This window comes from Musa acuminata, chromosome BXJ1-8, assembly GCF_036884655.1.
Source record: "Musa acuminata AAA Group cultivar baxijiao chromosome BXJ1-8, Cavendish_Baxijiao_AAA, whole genome shotgun sequence".
Taxonomy (NCBI): Eukaryota; Viridiplantae; Streptophyta; class Magnoliopsida; order Zingiberales; family Musaceae; genus Musa; species Musa acuminata.
The window spans coordinates 6,959,807-6,978,842 of record NC_088334.1 but is presented as its reverse complement, the minus strand read 5'-3'; the positions used below and the strand labels follow the sequence as shown (position 1 = coordinate 6,978,842).

General features: G+C 35.2%; 1 protein-coding gene across 3 annotated transcripts; it reads left to right on the top strand.

Moving 5' to 3' along the window:
• Positions 1-5,677: 5,677 nt before the first annotated feature.
• Positions 5,678-16,942, top strand: LOC135587312 (thioredoxin reductase NTRC-like). Of its 3 annotated transcripts, none has more exons than XM_065078566.1 (10): positions 5,678-5,993; positions 7,188-7,401; positions 7,572-7,677; positions 10,560-10,825; positions 11,525-11,804; positions 14,247-14,354; positions 14,759-14,845; positions 14,933-15,037; positions 15,591-15,724; positions 16,668-16,942. In XM_065078566.1, exons 1-10 carry the CDS (start codon positions 5,771-5,773, stop codon positions 16,726-16,728), a joined length of 1,584 nt encoding a protein of 527 aa, XP_064934638.1. In that variant the 5' UTR covers positions 5,678-5,770; the 3' UTR covers positions 16,729-16,942. The 3 variants fall into 3 exon arrangements, with proteins under 3 accessions (XP_064934638.1, XP_064934639.1, XP_064934640.1); XM_065078567.1 differs by having other exon boundaries at positions 5,679-5,993; positions 15,594-15,724; XM_065078568.1 differs by lacking the exon at positions 16,668-16,942 and adding an exon at positions 15,169-15,240 and having other exon boundaries at positions 5,679-5,993; positions 15,594-15,717.
• The last annotated feature ends 2,094 nt before the right edge of the window (positions 16,943-19,036 follow it).

Genomic DNA, 19,036 nt, shown 5'->3' with positions numbered 1-19,036 from the left:
TAATTTAAATGATGAGAATGGAGATTAAGATTATCTTCCTTATCATAAAGGAAGAGAATGAAGCTTGTGATTATCTTTTTTGTCATGATGCAAAGTAAGAAAACTTATATTTATCTATTTTAAATTTTTATCTACGTAGATAGATGAATGCAAGGTGATATGGATTTTACATGACAATCACATACCGATTGACGATAAATTTTCTATGAAGTCATTTATCTTCCAATAGTGATTCTGATGTTCCAAATTCATAAAATGTCTCTCGACATCCTAAAAAATTAGATTGCGGAGGTAATCAAAATACTCTAAAACCATTAATACACATATTTCATCTTTTTAAAGAGCATAGCGTTCACTCTTATGACGGATTGTCCACATACACATATGCATCAATCAAAATTGCTGCTGCTAAACAAAGCAATGCCATCGTTGGCCAAAATTCCAATCAAAACATAGGCCTCTCAATTATATGCAGTACTTATAGTGCCCCTCAATTTCCACTATTACTTCCTTTCATCGTTCTCTCCATCAATGCTCACTCATCCATAAATGGACACAATCTCATTTGGAATTGACAGCTTTAGCTGCTAATCGATGGCTCTTTCTACCCACAAATAGATTACTTCTCATGCTTGTGCAGACCACGTGACCACCAGCGGTCAGTGGCATATTGACAAATCTGTGCAAAGGGTTTCTTTCTCCTGCTTTATATATGTATGTAAATGTGATCCGATGGACATCTGAGAGAGGAGTTGGATGGTAAGCCATTAGCTGCAGCTGCAGCAGCAGCAGGAGGAGGAGGAGGAGGAGGAGAAGGAGAAGAGGAGGGTTGATGGTGCATCATTTCAGTGCAAGCGCAGTGCTGCTGATGGTGGCACTGGCGGCAGCAGTTCTCCTCCTGCTACCGCTGGTTCTGCCTCCTTTGCCTCCACCTCCACCGTTCCTCCTCCTGATCCCGGTCGCCATGATGCTTCTCCTCGCCTTCCTCGCCTTCCTTCCCTCCGACAACATCGCGGCATCCCATCACTTCTCACCACCACAGTGAACGTCGACACATCTCTCTCTCTCCGCCTGGTAGCCGCAGGAGAGAGGAGGGAGAGTGCGTTGAAGTCTTTTCGATCGATGGTAAGTCGGAAACGTTGCATTCATCATTGTCGTTGTCTTCATCCTCGCTCCTTCAACAGAGAGTCGGATAGTAAGTTAGGCATCTGTCCCAAAGAACTCCTGTTGTGGGCAGGTGGCAGCTTTCGGCCATTGGTGGAGAGGTAGATGCAGAAAAATCAAAGCATTAGATTATGATAGATCGGTAGAAGTTGTAGTGGTGGCTGTGTCCGGTGTAGTTTCCAACGATGACTACGTCAAAAAGAAGAATGACAGAGGCCTAATAGTTAATTCCTATGCTCGCTTTGGTGTCTGGGAAGATGACAGGACGTGCATATGAGCCACTTCGTCCCTGTTCGCTGTCTTAGTTCATGAATTCTTTGAAGCAGTACTGCTTCATCAATCAACCTGCTTTATCAAGAAATCATCCATGTCTGGTCTCCTCACCGTAACACCCAGGTTGTGAAGCACACAGATTATGAACGCTGCTGCTATTTGGTACAGATCTCGTCAGCATCTCTTCATGATGCACATGTTAGATTCGATAACCAGGATGAAGTTATCGATCCAAGTCCCAATGGGATTGGGTTAAATTAATACTATGATTTAGTGCCACATAGGAAATGAGAACTTTCATTTATAAGAGACTGATGATGGAAATATTAAAGCTAATTACAGAGTTAGCTATATTTAGGATTTTGGTCTATTATAACATTATTGATTTTATTAATAATAATATAAGAATAAAAAAATAAAAAAAATAATTTTAATATTTTAGTTTGTGGTGGTGAACGGTGATGGTGGTGATGGACGACGATGCTACTGGAGATCATGAGTGACTGTTGTGTATGAGGAAAGTGATGACGAGAGATAAAGGTTGCTCTACGTTTGTGTTAACGCCGATGCAATTGCCGAGCGGCTCTTTCATCGCTCGACATCTGTATCAATAGTGACGTAATTGTCGAACGATATCATTTTATATTTGTGTCAGCATCGATGCAATCGTCAAGTAACAAAAGGGCCGTCAATGCAGATGTCACCACTAATGTTGTACGCTATCATTAATTGGAATATTAAAATTATATTTTTATCTTTTATTTTAATGTTATCGTTGGTAAAACTGATGGCGTCATGATAAATAGACTAAGATGTTTCACTTTTATAATTATAAGTATGTCAATATAACGTTTTAAATTATAGAGATCGAGATGCTAAAGATAACTAACTATATAGAGTAATATATAATTAACTTGATATATTATTATTAATATTAACTTAAATAATTTAGATCAGTGATTTAATGAAATTAATTAATATAAGGCATGTTGCGACGACACAAAGACTATACTACCCATAGAATATTCATAATTGTCATCGCTAATTGATATAATTTATAGTGGGATGTTCACCTCCTATCTTTCGAGAGAGAATAATAAAAAGAATAAGAAAGATATCATTGAAACTTGTTTGAGGCTAAATATATTGATAGGTCGAAATATTGAAGTGTATATAGGTGACATGACATGTTGATCAAACTCATAGATGTTAGTTCAAACCTTAAGTCATGCAGGAGTATTATTATCTAATTATATTAAGTTGAAGATGGTAAGTTTGCCATTGGCAATATTTTACGTGAATTTCTTAGCTTCCTTATCAAAACTAATAAGGAGTATTTATTATAGACTGAATAATTCACTATTGGTTTAGGAAGATGGTATTATATGCAAACCAATTTATTAGGTCATACACAACTTAATCAAAATTGAGCTCCTCTCACTATCTATCAAAAAGTTGGTTTATTAGTATTATCGATTTTGTTAATGCTTATTCCGATTGTCCAATATGTGAAGAGGATTCAAATCTAATCGGGTCCAATTCCATGTTCATTGCAAGCAAAGGTGGAGGGATAAAATTCATGCTTAAATTAGTAGAGGATTTAGAAATATAATAACCATAACTAGAAGAGTCTTTCCAAGGGATTTTTATAGTATGCTAGGATGACGTTTGATAAGGGATTATATGGTCGACCGATCATTAGTGTGGCCAGCTCGTGAGGAATTGATGGTTTTATCCTTTCGAAACATGTGAATTTAAAAAAATACCTTTAAGGGTAAGAGAGATCTGGTGAACTTATGAGTCCTTGATTCCTATATTCCTCAATCAATGTGGGACTAAATGACCTTATCAACATTGAATTGAGATGATGGTTAATATTAGGAATGCTTATGCGGATTGCTCGATTGTTATTGAGTTGTGCACTAAACCATTGGGGTTGATGTCATAATTATCAACAATCGTTTTCGTCAGATACAGTATTCTATTTGTATAAAGTCAATATCTCTATCGATGCCATGTTACCAATCTTGTGGAACATTTAATCGACTAATGTGTCGATAAGCTTGGGATGATGTATCATCGTATATGTTGTACTCTTTGTATCAACTTCAAAATTGGGTTCTTGCTCATTAATCACTCTTGAGATAAGTCTTTCAAAATCATCATAGATTCCAAAGGCTCTCAAGATTATCGATCAACATAGGTGAATTTTACCGATTCGTCTCTAATATTTGTTGAAGTCTCAAGCCTTAATAAGCTTCATAATTGAGTGTTCGACCATTAATTATGTAAGCCTTCCAACATGAATAACAATATGTTATCATTCCAAAGTGAAGTGGGATTTTGTATGTGATTGTTTTAACATTCTAAATTGAAGTGGGACTGACCTAATCTTGATTAGTCGAAAGGAAATAACTTCTTACATGTGCATTATTTTTTGACTTCGATGATAATTGTTTCATTTGATGATAACCAACATAAGATAGTATATAAGCGCACTAACTATCAATCTAAAAGATCATTGTTTCATTAGAATAATTCGGAATCATCTACATATATGTAAGAATTGGAAAGACAACAACTTTATCAAAGTGGTACTTGGGATGCACTATCCGATCTAAGATTAATTATAGATTATTTCTGTAATTAGCTATATTTAGTATCTTGATCTTTATATTTTTAAAAATTATATTAAGATGTCTATATTTATAAAAATAAAATATTTAATCTCATTTCTTATCACGTCGTCAATTCTGTTAATAAAAATATCATAGTATTTACCATTGAGCATATGATGACTCTGTCTCATAACGATTTACAACTGAGCACGTGTGGTATTTCTATCAGCAAAGTGAATGACGTGAGAAAAAATAAGGTTAAATGTTTTACTTTTGTAAATCTAGGGATCTCAATATAAGTTTTGAAAGTATATGAATCAGATACTAAAGTAGTTAATTATAAGGGATAATATATAATTAGTCCTCCAATCTATTTATTGTTCGCATAAAACAAAAAAATTAAGATTATGATACATACATTTATTTAAAGAAGAACGAACCTAATAGACAAAAATATAGTTAGATTTTTTTTTTTCTATAGGATTCGAGCCCACGTTAATTCGATCTATTGAAAACCTTATCACCTTCCAAGAATATTCTTTTTATTCTATCATATTGAGTGAATACAATGACTCTATACATTCATATCTTTTAGAATGATGCAAAGACACTAACATATAACTATCAAGAAAGATCCAAATGACCTTGTTTGCAAATAAAATCATATATTTCGTTATTTACTATGGAGCTCTACCTTTTCAATTCACTCCCCAATGTCATGGAGAAAAAAAGATCAATTTTTTTGTCAATTACTTCAAAGAAAACATTATCATATAGTACACAACTCCTTGCATCTTGATAAAAAAAATAAACACCAATTTGGTCATCACATCTCATCAGTGATGTAAATTTAAGGAGTCCACAAACATATTAGTGATCTAAGTCCAAGACAACACAAAAAAGGTCTAAGAGTCAACTAAGAGTCTTGCTAAAAATATATGGAAAACATGGGTTAAGGATCAATTTGCTAAAATAGATAATATACAAACATCAATTTAATGTGTGTTAATATTTCAATTAAAAAATATTCACAATGAGTTTATGCAATTTTGATATGTTGTATTAAAATTATAAAAGATAATATTTTTGTTGAAAGGATTTAACAACCATCCATCCATAATAGATAAATTGATTGAAAAATAATAATTTTTATCCTTTCATTGTCAGATGGTATGTGTAAATTCATTAACTCTGGGGCTAATTATATTATAATTAGTTATTTTTAGTATTTTACTCTTTATATTTTTAAAATTATATTGAGATTCTTATATTTATGAAGGTAAAACATTTGATATTCTTGTTCCAACAAAATCTTTAATTTAATCCTATATATACATCTTAATGTTTGACTTTTGTAAGTATAAAGATCATAATATAAATTTTAAAATATAAAATTAAAATACTAGATATAATTAATTATAAAAATAATATTAAAATATTAAAGATAATTAATTATTAAAATAATATATAATTAATCCTGATAATGATTATAAAATAAAAGATTAAAATACGCAGAGAAAAAGACAAGTGATGGAAGGAGGACCGACGATGCCGTCAGCTGACAACGGATGACAGCCGGGCCGTTCTCCACCAACCAATCTTAACCTCGACACTCTACCTTACTATCTTTCTCGCTGCTGCTCGCTCTTTCCCTCGCCGATACATTTTCCCTCGCTCCCCACCTCCTCTTTCCCTCTCTCCAATCTCCGAAGCGAATGGCCGTCTGTCGGATAGGTATGACGGCCGTCGTCTCGGTGGCGGCGGCCCCGTCGACTTCCTCCCTCCCCAGCCGCCGGCCGTTCCTATTCCGCACCGTTTCACCTCGCTGCCCCTCCCGCCGCACTCAGAAGCCTGTCGGCCGTCGCGCCAGTGTTCCCGTCTCCGCATCCCTGGCAGCCGCCTCCACGGACGAGGCCGCCACGGTCTCCCCTCCTGGAGGTATACCTCGGGCGTCCTTTCGCCTCTCCTAGTTCCGCTTCTTCCGAAACTCGTGAAACTTGCTTGGTGATGTTGTCATCGAATTATTACTTGCTGTTATCATTATTCTTTCCTGTTAGATCGTTGTAGAGGACGAGTTATTATCTTGTTAACATGATCAAACAACGTTCGAGAAGGTGGAATTAGTTGAAATGCAATTACAATTTAAAAGATTTCGGAGAAGATTCAAGGAATCTCTCATCACGTCGGATATGCCTTTTCTATAACCTCCATTGTCTTCTATAAAATTGTGCAATCACTTCAACTGTGAAATTAGGGTCGTCATCTGATGAATGCTGGTTTATCTGAAGAAGCATTGGTTCTATATGTAGAGGGAAGAGCGAAAATGCATAATTGTATCTATAATCATCTTATATAACTAATCTTTAACCAAACATGTAAATTGTTAGTTATCTTGCGTTGTGCCATTTTTGGTCATGAGGCTATGGGTAGTAGGTTATGTAGTAATGCTACAACATTTGGTTTCTTCTCCAATTTTTTTACAAAATTAAGTGCCATAAGGTTGACTTGTCAAGCATTTGGAAGTAGAAGTTTGCAGTCAAGCAAGTTATATGGCCTTCTGATAATTTTTTGCACAAATTTATTTGAGGACTTTAAAGGATAATAAGGGGTGAGCAGATTGAGAATGATCGAATGGAATTCCCATTGTTGTAGTAGCTATAGTTACGTATTTTAAATGAGATTTATAAAGTGTAGATCGGTATTGGTATCAACTGAGATTTCGATGTGCCACACCTGCAGCCATGTCTAAGTGTTCTTGTTATGACCTGATCCTTATACTTGGAAATGTCCAGACCTATAAGACCTATTACTTCTAGTAAAATATGAAACTTGAATCCATGGTCAAGATATCGCATAAGAAGATGAAAGAGGAATATCCTGCTATGTTATCATATGCCTTACCAATATATTACTGACATATGCAATGCTTGGCATGAAACTGAGGGAAGAAACATGGTAAAAGAGTTAAATAAAAGAGTTCACTTGTAGACGTTTGAAAATCATGGCATTTGTTGGCCATGTTTTTCGATTCATCTTAATTAAGTACAATCAAATGTATGATAGTCACCTTCTGTTAGCTGTTAGAAACAGTTAAGGTGGTTTTTTAAAATTTATTTGAGATATTTGTTGCAGATTCTTCTGGTGGAATTGAGAATTTGGTGATCATTGGTTCTGGTCCAGCTGGATATACTGCAGCAATCTATGCTGCTCGTGCAAATTTAAAGCCTGTTGTGTTTGAAGGTTATCAAGTTGGTGGTGTTCCAGGAGGGCAGCTAATGACTACTACAGAAGTTGAAAATTTTCCTGGGTTTCCTGATGGAATAACTGGCCCTGATTTGATGGATAGGTATATGGGTCGTGCTACATCCTTAAATGCTTTTACTTTTCCTTTGTAATATTATTCTTTTTTTTCCCTTTGTTTCTTATATTTGTTCACAGAGTTGTTTATGTATTTATTAAGCTAATCATTTCAAATCAGCACTTGTTTTTATGTCTTACAATGATGACATTATGTAGGATACGACGGCAAGCTGAACGCTGGGGTGCTGAACTTTTTCAAGAAGATGTTGAATTTATTGATGTTCAGCATAATCCTTTTATTGTCCACAGTAGTGAGCGCAAGGTAACATTTACTTTTTCTATCAAATGTATTCTGATCTATTTAGTGAAGTTCATATATGATGCTCTTGTAATATCATTTAAGATGGAAAATTCATAATGGCCAAATGCAAACTTTTTTCTCATCTATATTCTTTCATCAGAAATCTAAATCTCAGGGATCCTTGCAAACTCTTTTGTCATCTATATGGTGCATTTGCAACATCAATTAATTGTTAATTTGATGAACTATCCCAACCCTTGATTTCTAGAAGAAGCAAAGTAAGCTTAACAAGAAATATGTTATATTAGACTGGGTAAATGGCTTTAGTGTCATATCCAAGGAATAAAAATCTGACCATACTTGTCAGTACAGATTAGTTTTTATTGGTTTGATGGCTGGTTATTATGTAGACTAAACAATTTTGCCTGGTTTGATCCAACATCGAGCTTACTGCCTGATATGCTTACCTGGTCCTGTCAAATACTGAGCTTATTGCCAGTAGACTTTATCATATCAAGTGTCCTGGGTGGTAAGGCTACTTAACTTATCATACTTCTTACATTTTGTGCTTTTTGCTTTAAATCCAATCTAGTTTAAGCTAACCCTTGGGCAAGTCTTGAACTTTTCTTTCTCTTTCCTATCGCTGCCTCCGCTTGTGAGCCTCCAACTCAATTGGTGAGGCCCTCGCCTACCCTTAAATGGTGACCACAGTGATGAGGAGCCCTGGAAGGGGAAATTGTGAATGCTACTTCCGGCAGCATCGCCTCCTTGCCACCACTAATGCCCTACTCCTCTGTCTTGATGATCTCTGCTTTCATCCCTACCTCTCTCTCTCTCTCTCTCTCTCTCTCTCTCTCTCTCTCTTCTCTGTGTGTAATGTTTAGGCTGATATTAGCAAGTACATAGTCATACCAACATGGTACATTACTACATTAGAGGTACCAGCCCCATACTAGACTAGTCGCCTACTAGCATCATATATCATATTGAGATTTTAATCCTTAGTCATATGTCTCGGTAATTGTCCTAAAATCCATCTGATTAGAGGATAAAAGTGAGGTCAAATGAAACTCTGGCTTCAGGTAAAAACACTGGGCTCCTGCTAATATGGGATCTGAGAAAGATCGACTTATGCAGTCTTACCCGGACAAGTAGAGACTATTTTGTGACTTGAACCTTGGTGATCCAAGTTGTGGTGCCAAAGGTTGTGCTACACCATTAACAAAATGATTCTCTAATCATAAGTTTTGGTTGTGCAAACTTTCTTGAGAACTATGAAGCACAAAGACTACAAGGTGCTTTTAAATTTAAGTCACGCCGGTTTCAGACGTTAGTACAATTGAGTACTTCCTAACATTCTATAACATATTAGGAAACATTGTATCATCTACAATTTATTTAAATGTACACGGTCCACTTAATGTTTTGTGTATCTATTTGAAGTACTTGCTTGAATAGGTGTTATCTACATGCTTCTTACTTGGTTACAAATATGATTATCATAGATTTTCTAAGTTGTAAAACATATATATCTTCATATGCAGAAATATCAAAGTTTGAAAGTATATTTATATAACTTGCTATATCCATGTCTTGATGTCTCCTCTTTTTTCTTAAATTTGCCATACCGGCATGTCCATATCATGTTATGTCTATGTATTTTGTCCACACTGCTTTCTTGATAGCTTGAGATTGTAGAAAATGTGATCTCATGGTACTCATCTTTCCATCTTTGACAATAGCAACAAAAATTTCTTCCATGAGGCTATGTGAATCTGCAATAAGCATTACATAACACATGGCTTTTTCTAGAAGGTTGTTAAATATCCTATTTAATTGAATTCGTTAAGATTCAAATCACTTCTTTTAATTTTCCTTTTCTGAAAGAAAATTTTAACACGGTGAAGAATTTTAATTTTGGTACCGGAACCATATCTGTCCCAGTCTGAATCAGTATGGGAACGGAGCCATACTGGCCTATTGTGGTGTTGGTACATTGGTATTTATTGACTTTTGAAAAAAAAAAACTTAAAAAAGGCTCAAAGTTAAAAAAAAGAAGTTACTACTTGTTACAAGTCTTATACCAGGCGATACACATGGTACAAGGCCTATACCAGGTGGTATGGCTCATACCAGGCTTGAATTGCCTGATTTACCTTCATCCAACTGCCAGTAGTCCATACCAAACCATACTGGGCGGTATTGTAAACCTTCTATATCATATCAGACATTTGAATTGGATTAAGATATTTGAAATTCAAATAGTCCAATTTCATGATATGAACAACATGATTAAGGTGAAATCACATGTAGAAATTCTGAGAGGAAGAGTGTTTCTAGCTTGAGAATCTTATAGTTACTATATAGTTGTTTCTTGAAGTATGTTTCTAATTTCCTCTGACAAGCATAGATGCATAAAATTCTGTAGCTACCTCAGCAGAACAAAAGAAGTTTAATATTTAACCTCCATTAGACGATGATATGGTTTGTGAAGTCAGTTAATTCCCTTTTTAGAATAGGTGTAACATGTTATATAAATAAATCATTAGAAAAAGTAGCATTAAATGGCGTGTCTACATGGCATCTAGAAGATATCCACTTACTGCTATATGAGTATTGATAAATAAAGGTTTATTTCTTGCCTATTATGTGAAGAATGATGGGAATCTTAGAAAAGATTATTCAACCAAATAGAAGGTGTGAATCTCCTAAATTTTCAAACCTTCAATATTAAGAAAAAGATATGGCTGTTTGTGATATAACTTAACTGTCCTGTTGAAGGCAAAAGTTGGAAGTAACAAGCTAGTTTATTTGAAGCCAGTGCTGTAATTCTTTTCAATAGGCTTCTATCTTGTGATGCTAATCCATTTTTTTTTCATTTCTTTTTTGGTTCATGTGTGTAGGTAAATTGTCATAGTCTTATTATCGCAACAGGAGCCACTGCTAAAAGGCTTAGGTTGCCTCGTGAAGATGAATTTTGGAGTAGAGGAATCAGCGCCTGCGCAATATGTGATGGAGCATCACCACTTTTCAAGGGGCAAGTTTTGGCTGTTGTTGGAGGTGGTGACACAGCTACTGAAGAAGCATTATACTTGACCAAATATGCACGACATGTACACTTGCTTGTTCGAAGAAACCAACTACGGGCATCTAAAGCAATGCAAGACAGGTTAGTTAGATTAATGAAACTGTTTTTTTTTTTTCAGCCTAAGTCATTGCATCTTTATGATTTAAAATTCTATAGTAAAAGAGAAATCTTTTTGTTTCCTGATAACAAAGATCTCCTTATCATGATCAAATATGTGCATAATATAGTTACAAATGAGAGCAGATTTTCAATAATAAAATTCTATTCTTGAAAATATATGTTACAAATGGGATAGTTCAAGAACCCATTAAGTAGAATTCTATTTGTAAGTGTTGGCATATCGAGCAGATATTTTTCTTCTTTTCATAAGGGTATGATGACTACATGCATGATTGACTTTTTAATGGCTTACAATCACCATATCCTCATATTCCATGTTTAGCCATCCACTAATGACATAGCACATGACAATCAAGCCATACTTTGTGATACATAATGCCAATTCAGTATCTCTCGTTGTATAAAACTCAGGGAACACTGCTTAGCAAATAGTAGCTTTCTGCATAATAATCATTATTTCATTTGTACTTCAGATAATTTTCTCTGGTTTTTTGTAGGATATAATATCTAATAATTTATCAATTGCCACTGTTGCTTTGTCTCTTAATAGCTTCATGGCTCCTCTGTGCTAATGCAAACAAGTTACGAGTATTGATGATGGTAAACATTCAACTTCCTGAATGTTCTTTTAACAGGTTGATTATGGCGAATGTTTCACAGAGTACTCAACAATCCGAATATCACAGTGCACTTCAATACAGAAGCTGTGGATGTTGTTAGCAATAGCAGGGACCAGATGTCAGGAGTTCTAGTAAAAAGAGTTGATACAGGTGAAGAATCAGTTCTTGAGTTAAAAGGTCTATTTTACGGTATAGGGCATACTCCAAACAGCCACTTGTTGGAAGGTCAAATTGAACTTGACAGTTCTGGATATATCCTAGTCAAAGAAGGCACATCAAAAACTTCAGTTGAAGGTGTCTTTGCTGCTGGTGATGTACAGGTAATACTTTAAACTTGCTGTATTATCCATAATCAAATTGTACTCTTAATCTTATAAATATAGATCAGGAAAAATCATAATTTTGTTTACCGCTGATTGAGATACACCAAAATTGTTGATGATTATTGTCACTGTTTTACACCTTGCAAGATGGTAGAAAGATGAACTGGACTTTTTACATATGCTTAAAGCAAAGTTAACTCATTGTATCAGTCAGATGATAGTTAATATGATTGTTTTGTTAAAGACCATGATGCTTTGGATTGGGCTATGTGGATCAGATTCAACCGATTTGGGTTGGGATGGGCCTTGACGAACACAATATCAATTGTTTCTTTCAGCTGTGGCTGCCCACAGTTGCTGCCACCAACACTAATGGCTGCCACCTGACTAACTATGAAAGGACAAAACTAGAGGATTCAGTGGGATGAGAGAGCTGACATTGCTGCACTGTCATGCTCATATGGAGTATGTCACATATTACAAAGAGGCTTTTGACCTACTCCATAAGTAGCTTCAAGTTACCTGTATTCTAATATAACTTTAAAGATCGATCTGTTTATCTGATAATATACAAGAATTGTATATCTTCTAACCTTATACTATATCTTTTAGAAGTACCCTTTCAAATCTTCATTTCTTATTTTTTATTTCTAAGAATTACTTATTTTGGTTGATCATGAATCGCTAACCTGATCCATTTTGATCTTGATCCCTTATCCAAGACTAATCTTGACCCTAAATGACTTGCTCTGTTCTCTTGGATCTTTTATCAATTTGGAACTTGCAGTTTTGAATGGACAAGTCAATGTGATCTTATTCCAATGCTCATTCTACCATCATATTGTTAGGATAAGTTGAGAGAAAAAAAGATGTCTGTTGCCTTTGGATGTGCGAGCAAGAGTTATAACCTTGTAAATTTTATCTCTGAGTAATGGATGGTGTAAAATAATGGGTAACTATGATTAGTCATGGATGAGAAAAGGCTTGTTTGTGATTGTTGTGGCAAGTGATTTACTTCTAAGTATTAGAACGGAACTTCTACAAGTTAAAGAAAGACTGCAATAATTAAGATAAGAATATTAAATAGTATAGTACCAGATTTGTTTTTGTATATATCACGTAAAAAAAATTATATAAGATGAATGTTGTCCTTCAGGAATCATCCTAAAATGTTTTGGAGGGTTACCTGTGCACATCCATAAGGTGTGTGCACAGTTCAGTTGGGAAAGGTCACCCATCTCCTCTTGTATCAGGTTGGCTTTCCTTCTTAGATTCCAGACCTCTATTCCTTTCTTGGTTAAGACTTCTTTTTGGAGCCAAAACTCATCTCCAGAATCCCCTGAAAGTGACCAACTGCTATCATTAAGTTGGGTGACAAAACAAGTATCTCGAGACTCTAATCTTTTCAGGTCCCATCTTCTGAAGTATGCTCGATCTTGGATTCATATGCTTGATCTACAATTAATTTAGGGGTTGATCGACAAAGATCAAGCACCAAACCAAGTGGGTTTCCGGATCTAGACATAGTCACATGTCTGGAACTAGATTTTCGCCGGTTTAGATTTCATTTTCCTTCAAATAAGTGAGAACCACATGGATCCAACCTTGGGTTTGGGGTTTGTTTAGGGTTCGGATGGCAAAAGCCCTTAAGAATAGGTACCTGACTTGTGCTGGTCTACCATGTGATAGTACACCTGGCACGTTCTAAACCCATACGGGTCTGGTTAGGGACTGGCACAGTTCTAGTATCCAAAACATCAAACCATGCTAGTGATATTTACTTATATGAAGTACATAGAATTTGTTCCCTAATCCTCTTAAAATAAAAAAAGTAAATAAGGGCAAGAGATAGTTGCATCAGGGTTTAATTAGATGATAGTCTCATTCTAATTTAGCCAACCTCTTTGCGTGATGAAAAACATTTTCAGATTGCAAAGTAGCTTGAAATAATTCAAATATGTCGTTATTCCAATTATCATTTCAAATACATCTGTTGCATAAACACATTAAGACTGTATTTGGTTCACTGTTAAATTAACCATGTTAAATTATCCTAATCTAGCTAACTAGTTTTAGAGTTTTTTAATTTCTGAAGGTGGATTATCTGGATTAGCAAAAAAAATGAGAGAGATGTTGTCTTAATCCATCATCCTGGATTCCTGGATTATCTAGATTATGCCCATTTGTCTGGGTTAATTTAAGCCCTCTTAGCTGAAGAGCATTTGGAGAAGGAGAATTAAACAATCGACACCAACTTTCCCCTCTTTAAATTCCAAATTAAACATAGTTTAAGTAAAGCTTATACAAGTTAAATTCTTTGAATGCGATATTGGATTTATAAATTCAGGTCAACAAAAAAAATCTGGAAGAAACACAACAATATATGTATTTCGGGAACAATCACTTCCAGTATCCTCACTTTCTTGTTGATGATTGTAGGATCATGAGTGGAGGCAAGCAATAACTGCTGCTGGTTCTGGATGTGTTGCTGCTTTATCTGTTGAAAGATATCTAGTTGCGAACAATCTGCTTGTGGAGTTCCATCAGGTAATACGCTTCAGTATAATTCAGTTGGGTATTGCTGGCTTTATAGCTACATGATTCATAGTTTATTTTGGGTAGTACAAACTTAAGTTCGTTAAGTTTTCCATTTATTGTGATAGGATGGTATTATCAAAAGTTGCCTTTTGCATCATATTGATTCACTATGCTGATTTTTTTAAAAAAAATTCAATGTTTTGATATTGATTTCAAGCCATTTCTTGTCTGTGGAAGAAATTAATTTTTTTTTTGTTTAATCATGATGTACACACATTGAGATGATGACTGGTCTAACTCATTAGCACCTGCCAGAAGTGAATACATTTATATCAGTATGTTATTATGTTGTAACTAGAATTGTATGACCTTTTGCATATAACTCTTCATTCATTTTTGCTTGAATTTAACAGCCTGTAACTGAGGTGGTCAAGAAGGAAGTTACTGACAAGGATGCACAAATGGGTTTCGACATAACGCTGACAAAGCACAAAGGGCAGGTAGCGGATGTTCACTTTATCTGATAGCTGGCCGTGAACATGAGAGCTTGTTATTACATGACTTAAACTTGGGTTTGGCTTTTGCAGTATGCACTTCGGAAGTTGTATCACGAAAGTCCAAGATTGTTATGCATTCTATATACTGCACCAACATGTGGTCCATGTAGGACACTGAAACCGATTTTAAGCAAGGTACCACTGCAAACATCCTTTTGAAAATAAATCTTCATGTATTAAAATATTTAGATATTTAATTTTGGGTTTATGGTTTTGGATCAGTAATTCCTTAATTGAGCCTAACTTGAAAACGAGTTACTATGCAGGCCATGATGCATTTCTCCTGTTTCACACAAGGAGAGGACATTTGGCAAGCATCTATATAACATGCCTGGAAGGTGTCAGTGGCACTTGCAGTCTTTATAACTTGTTTTTCTTCGGCAATGACATTAATTTGTCATTTGTTCAGGATATGATGAACAAGTAAAATAAAGGATCTATTGTCCTTAATCTACTTGTTCTGCTCTGCGATAACCATTCTTGCTGCCGGTTGATTTTAAGCCTAATTATAAGCTTCATTATTTAATCCTACTGAAGCCTAAAATAAGGCACTAGAACCATTAGAACCATCACATTATTTAATCCTACCTGATACGTTTGCAGTTTTTCATTCATTATTGATTTTGTGAAGTTAGGTAACACAAGCATCACCACTTGTTTAATCACACAATTGAACTTTCTTTTGTAGCAGGTGATAGATGATTACAACCAAAATGTGCACTTTGTTGAAATTGATATTGAAGAAGACCCTGAAATTGCAGAAGCAGCAGGAATTATGGGAACACCTTGTGTTCAATTTTTCAAAAATAAGGAAATGCTCAGGTTAGGTTGATTCTATTTAGTATTCTTTCTCTGCTTATGTAGATGTGTATTGTGTGTACTTGTAATTCTTGCATGATTCCGTATTGTTTGGATAAGCTTCACCATTTTTTGGTGCTTAGAGTATAGAATAGGATTTCATTTTGTGAATTGGGCTCGCCTAATCACTGCAGAATTTGGTCATTTGAATTTTCCTCATACTTCCCTAAATGATGACAATATTGTCATCTCAGTGGTTTCTTGAACTTCCTGGAAAGTGATATCCTGGAAAGTGATATCCATACTTTGTTCAAATTAAACTCTTCTCCAATGATGACTGTGAATTGTCTTAGTAGGTTCCTAGGATAGTGTAAACGAGAGCATTTAGTGATCCACAGCCTTTGCAGATGGGTGATTCCCCAGCTGAAGAATTCTGATCTAGGATATTATAGTGTAAGAGATAAAAGAAAATTTCTGCAGTCTGACCTAATATTATTATTTTTATTTTGTTTTACTCTTTTGCTTTACTGGTAAGGTTCTTGGGAGTACTCATTATATTATCATGTGTATGATCCTTCTCTTTCATAGTCTGTGCTCCGAGGAAACAATGACACAGCTTTATTAACTCATATGCTCTTTAAGTTACAAAATTAACTCATTAAGGTTTTGGTTTTGAACTGGGCATTTAATTGGGATATGTGTGGTATGCCAAGCAAGAAATGAAACTGATGCAAACTGAGATGGATGCTTTAGACTGATAGCAAAACTCAATTATGCCTGGACAATTATTCCATCGCAGCTCAGTTTTATGTGGTTCTTTCCTTGTTTTACATCAAGAAACAACTAGTATTTACCTGATCTAGAGACAACTATAGGCATCCCAATAGTTCTCTTCAGCATATTGTGTTTCATGCAATTCTCTTGTTCATTGCCAGTTATTAATTCTCTTGTTTGGTTGTACCTGCAGGACATTATCTGGCGTGAAGATGAAGAAAGAATACAGAGAAATTATCGAGGCAAACAAATGAAAAATAGAAAATTTGAAGTTTTAGCTTTTATTGTTTAACTTCTGTTCTGCTATTTAATATACCAATCCAAAAGCCCATTTTTTTCAATGTCTCTGGAACCTTAAAATATATATGTTTAGTGATCACCAGGAAATGGTTAGTGTAAAACTTGGATATCCCATTTCTCACAGGCAAGTCTACTGCCAATCCAGTTCGAGCATCATATTTACATGGATCTGCCATCTTTTCCACAGAAGGTTTATTTCCTGGTTCCTTGACTTCCAACTCAGAAGCTGTGGAAGTATGCTTGGTCACCAAGCAAACTTTCACTCATATCTTCCAAGAAAAACTTCATCATAATCTCTATTCAAACGATATCCGTTAAGATCTTCTAGTACTTTTTATTATGAGTTTGTTAACTGCCTTGTTTTCTGCTTCTTGGATCGAATGATGAATCTGGTCTTGCTTTATTTGCTACATGACTCTATGGATAGCTACTTACCTCAGGAAAAGGTAGTCTTGTCGACTATCAATAGCCTCAGAATTTGTCATATCATGTTGCTTTCTTTTCCCAAAAAAGAAGCATCGAAGACGTCTCTTAAATTGCCTTAATGAATTGATTATATATCGAACTGAATTGCATGAACAATTTTGACTTGGAACTATTTCTTATATTATATGAATTGCCTAGAACTTTAGAGAAAGGTAGAAACATGCCAAGATAATATGTCCATCTCGATAGCAGAATTAATAATAATCACTAGATTGAAGATAGTGTTAGCTTGAGTTGTTAATCTAGATTAATTCATGCCTTGTTATTCACTTTTCTCGTTTGATGAAATCAATCATTTCACGGTGTCTTCCCATTTTTTCTTCACTGCGTCATGTTTTTATCTTGAAGGAAAAAAAAATAAATTTTTTTAAAGAATAATTGGAGGAGACTTGGAGCTCAAAGAATTGCATCAGAAATTTAAATGTATCAATTAGTTAGGATTAACTATAATTGCATATGCATAGGTCTGCAGTGTATATGATATTTATTTTATATATGCTAAATATAAATGTGGGATGGTTGTACAGTGTATACATAAAGGATCTTGGTCAATCAACTCGTGAGGAATTATCCGAGAGATCTAGCGGACTTAGAGTCCTTGGTTTTCATACTCATCAACAAATGTGGGATTAATGGCTTTATCAGTGCTCCCTCTCGTAGGGGAGCTAAGGGCTCATAGTCGAGGTACATGGCTCGAGAGCGAGCTTACTCGATCGAGGCACAGGCCTCAGGCCCTTTTTCTAGCGTCAATCTGATAAGGAACCATTTGATCGGTCGACCATTGGTGTGGCCCGTAGGCTCATGAGGAATTGTCCATTTTGGATGGTGGCCATACCCACACGGTTTTACCCTTTCAAAACTCGTGAGCTCTACAAGGCGCTTTTGAGTGTACGGGAGATCTACATTAGTTGAAGAGTACAGGAACCAAGGGCTCATAAGTCCGTTAGGTCTCCCGTAACCTCAAAGGCATCTTTTGGAACTCATATGGACAAAAGCGTACGAGTACTCTCAAAACGGATAATTCCTCGCAAACTTACGAGCCGCACCAAATAATCGACCGACCAAATGGTTCCTTATCAGATTGGTACTAAAAGGAGAGCTCGAGGCCTACACTTAGATTGAGCATACTCGCTCTAGAGCCATGCATCTTGGCTATGAGCCCTTAACTCTCATATTGGAGAGAGTACTAATAAAGTTATTTAGTCTCTTGAGGCGTATGAAAACAAAGAGCTTATAAGTCCGTTGGATCACTTGTACTCTCAAAAATAACTTTTGGAGCTTATATATTTTGAAAAGGATAGAATCGTGTGAGTACGCCCAAATAATTCCTCACGAGCCCGAGCCTACGGGCCACATTAATGATCAATCGATCATATATATATATATATATATATATATATATATATATATATATATGTATATATATATATATTTATATATATGTATATATATATATATTTATATATATGTATATTTATATATATATATGTATGTATATATATATGTATGTATGTATATATATATATGTATGTATATGTATACATATATATATATATATGTATACATATACATATATATATATATATGTATACATATACATACATACATATATATATATATATATACATACATACATATATATGATCTGTCTAATTCATTTTTGTATATCCAACACACCCTAATAGAGGGCAAGCGTGGGGCCCTCCCTCACTGTGTGATCCCCAAGCATTTTTAAGCATCCGAAGTGTCACAGCCTCTAATCTCTTTCCTGCCCCC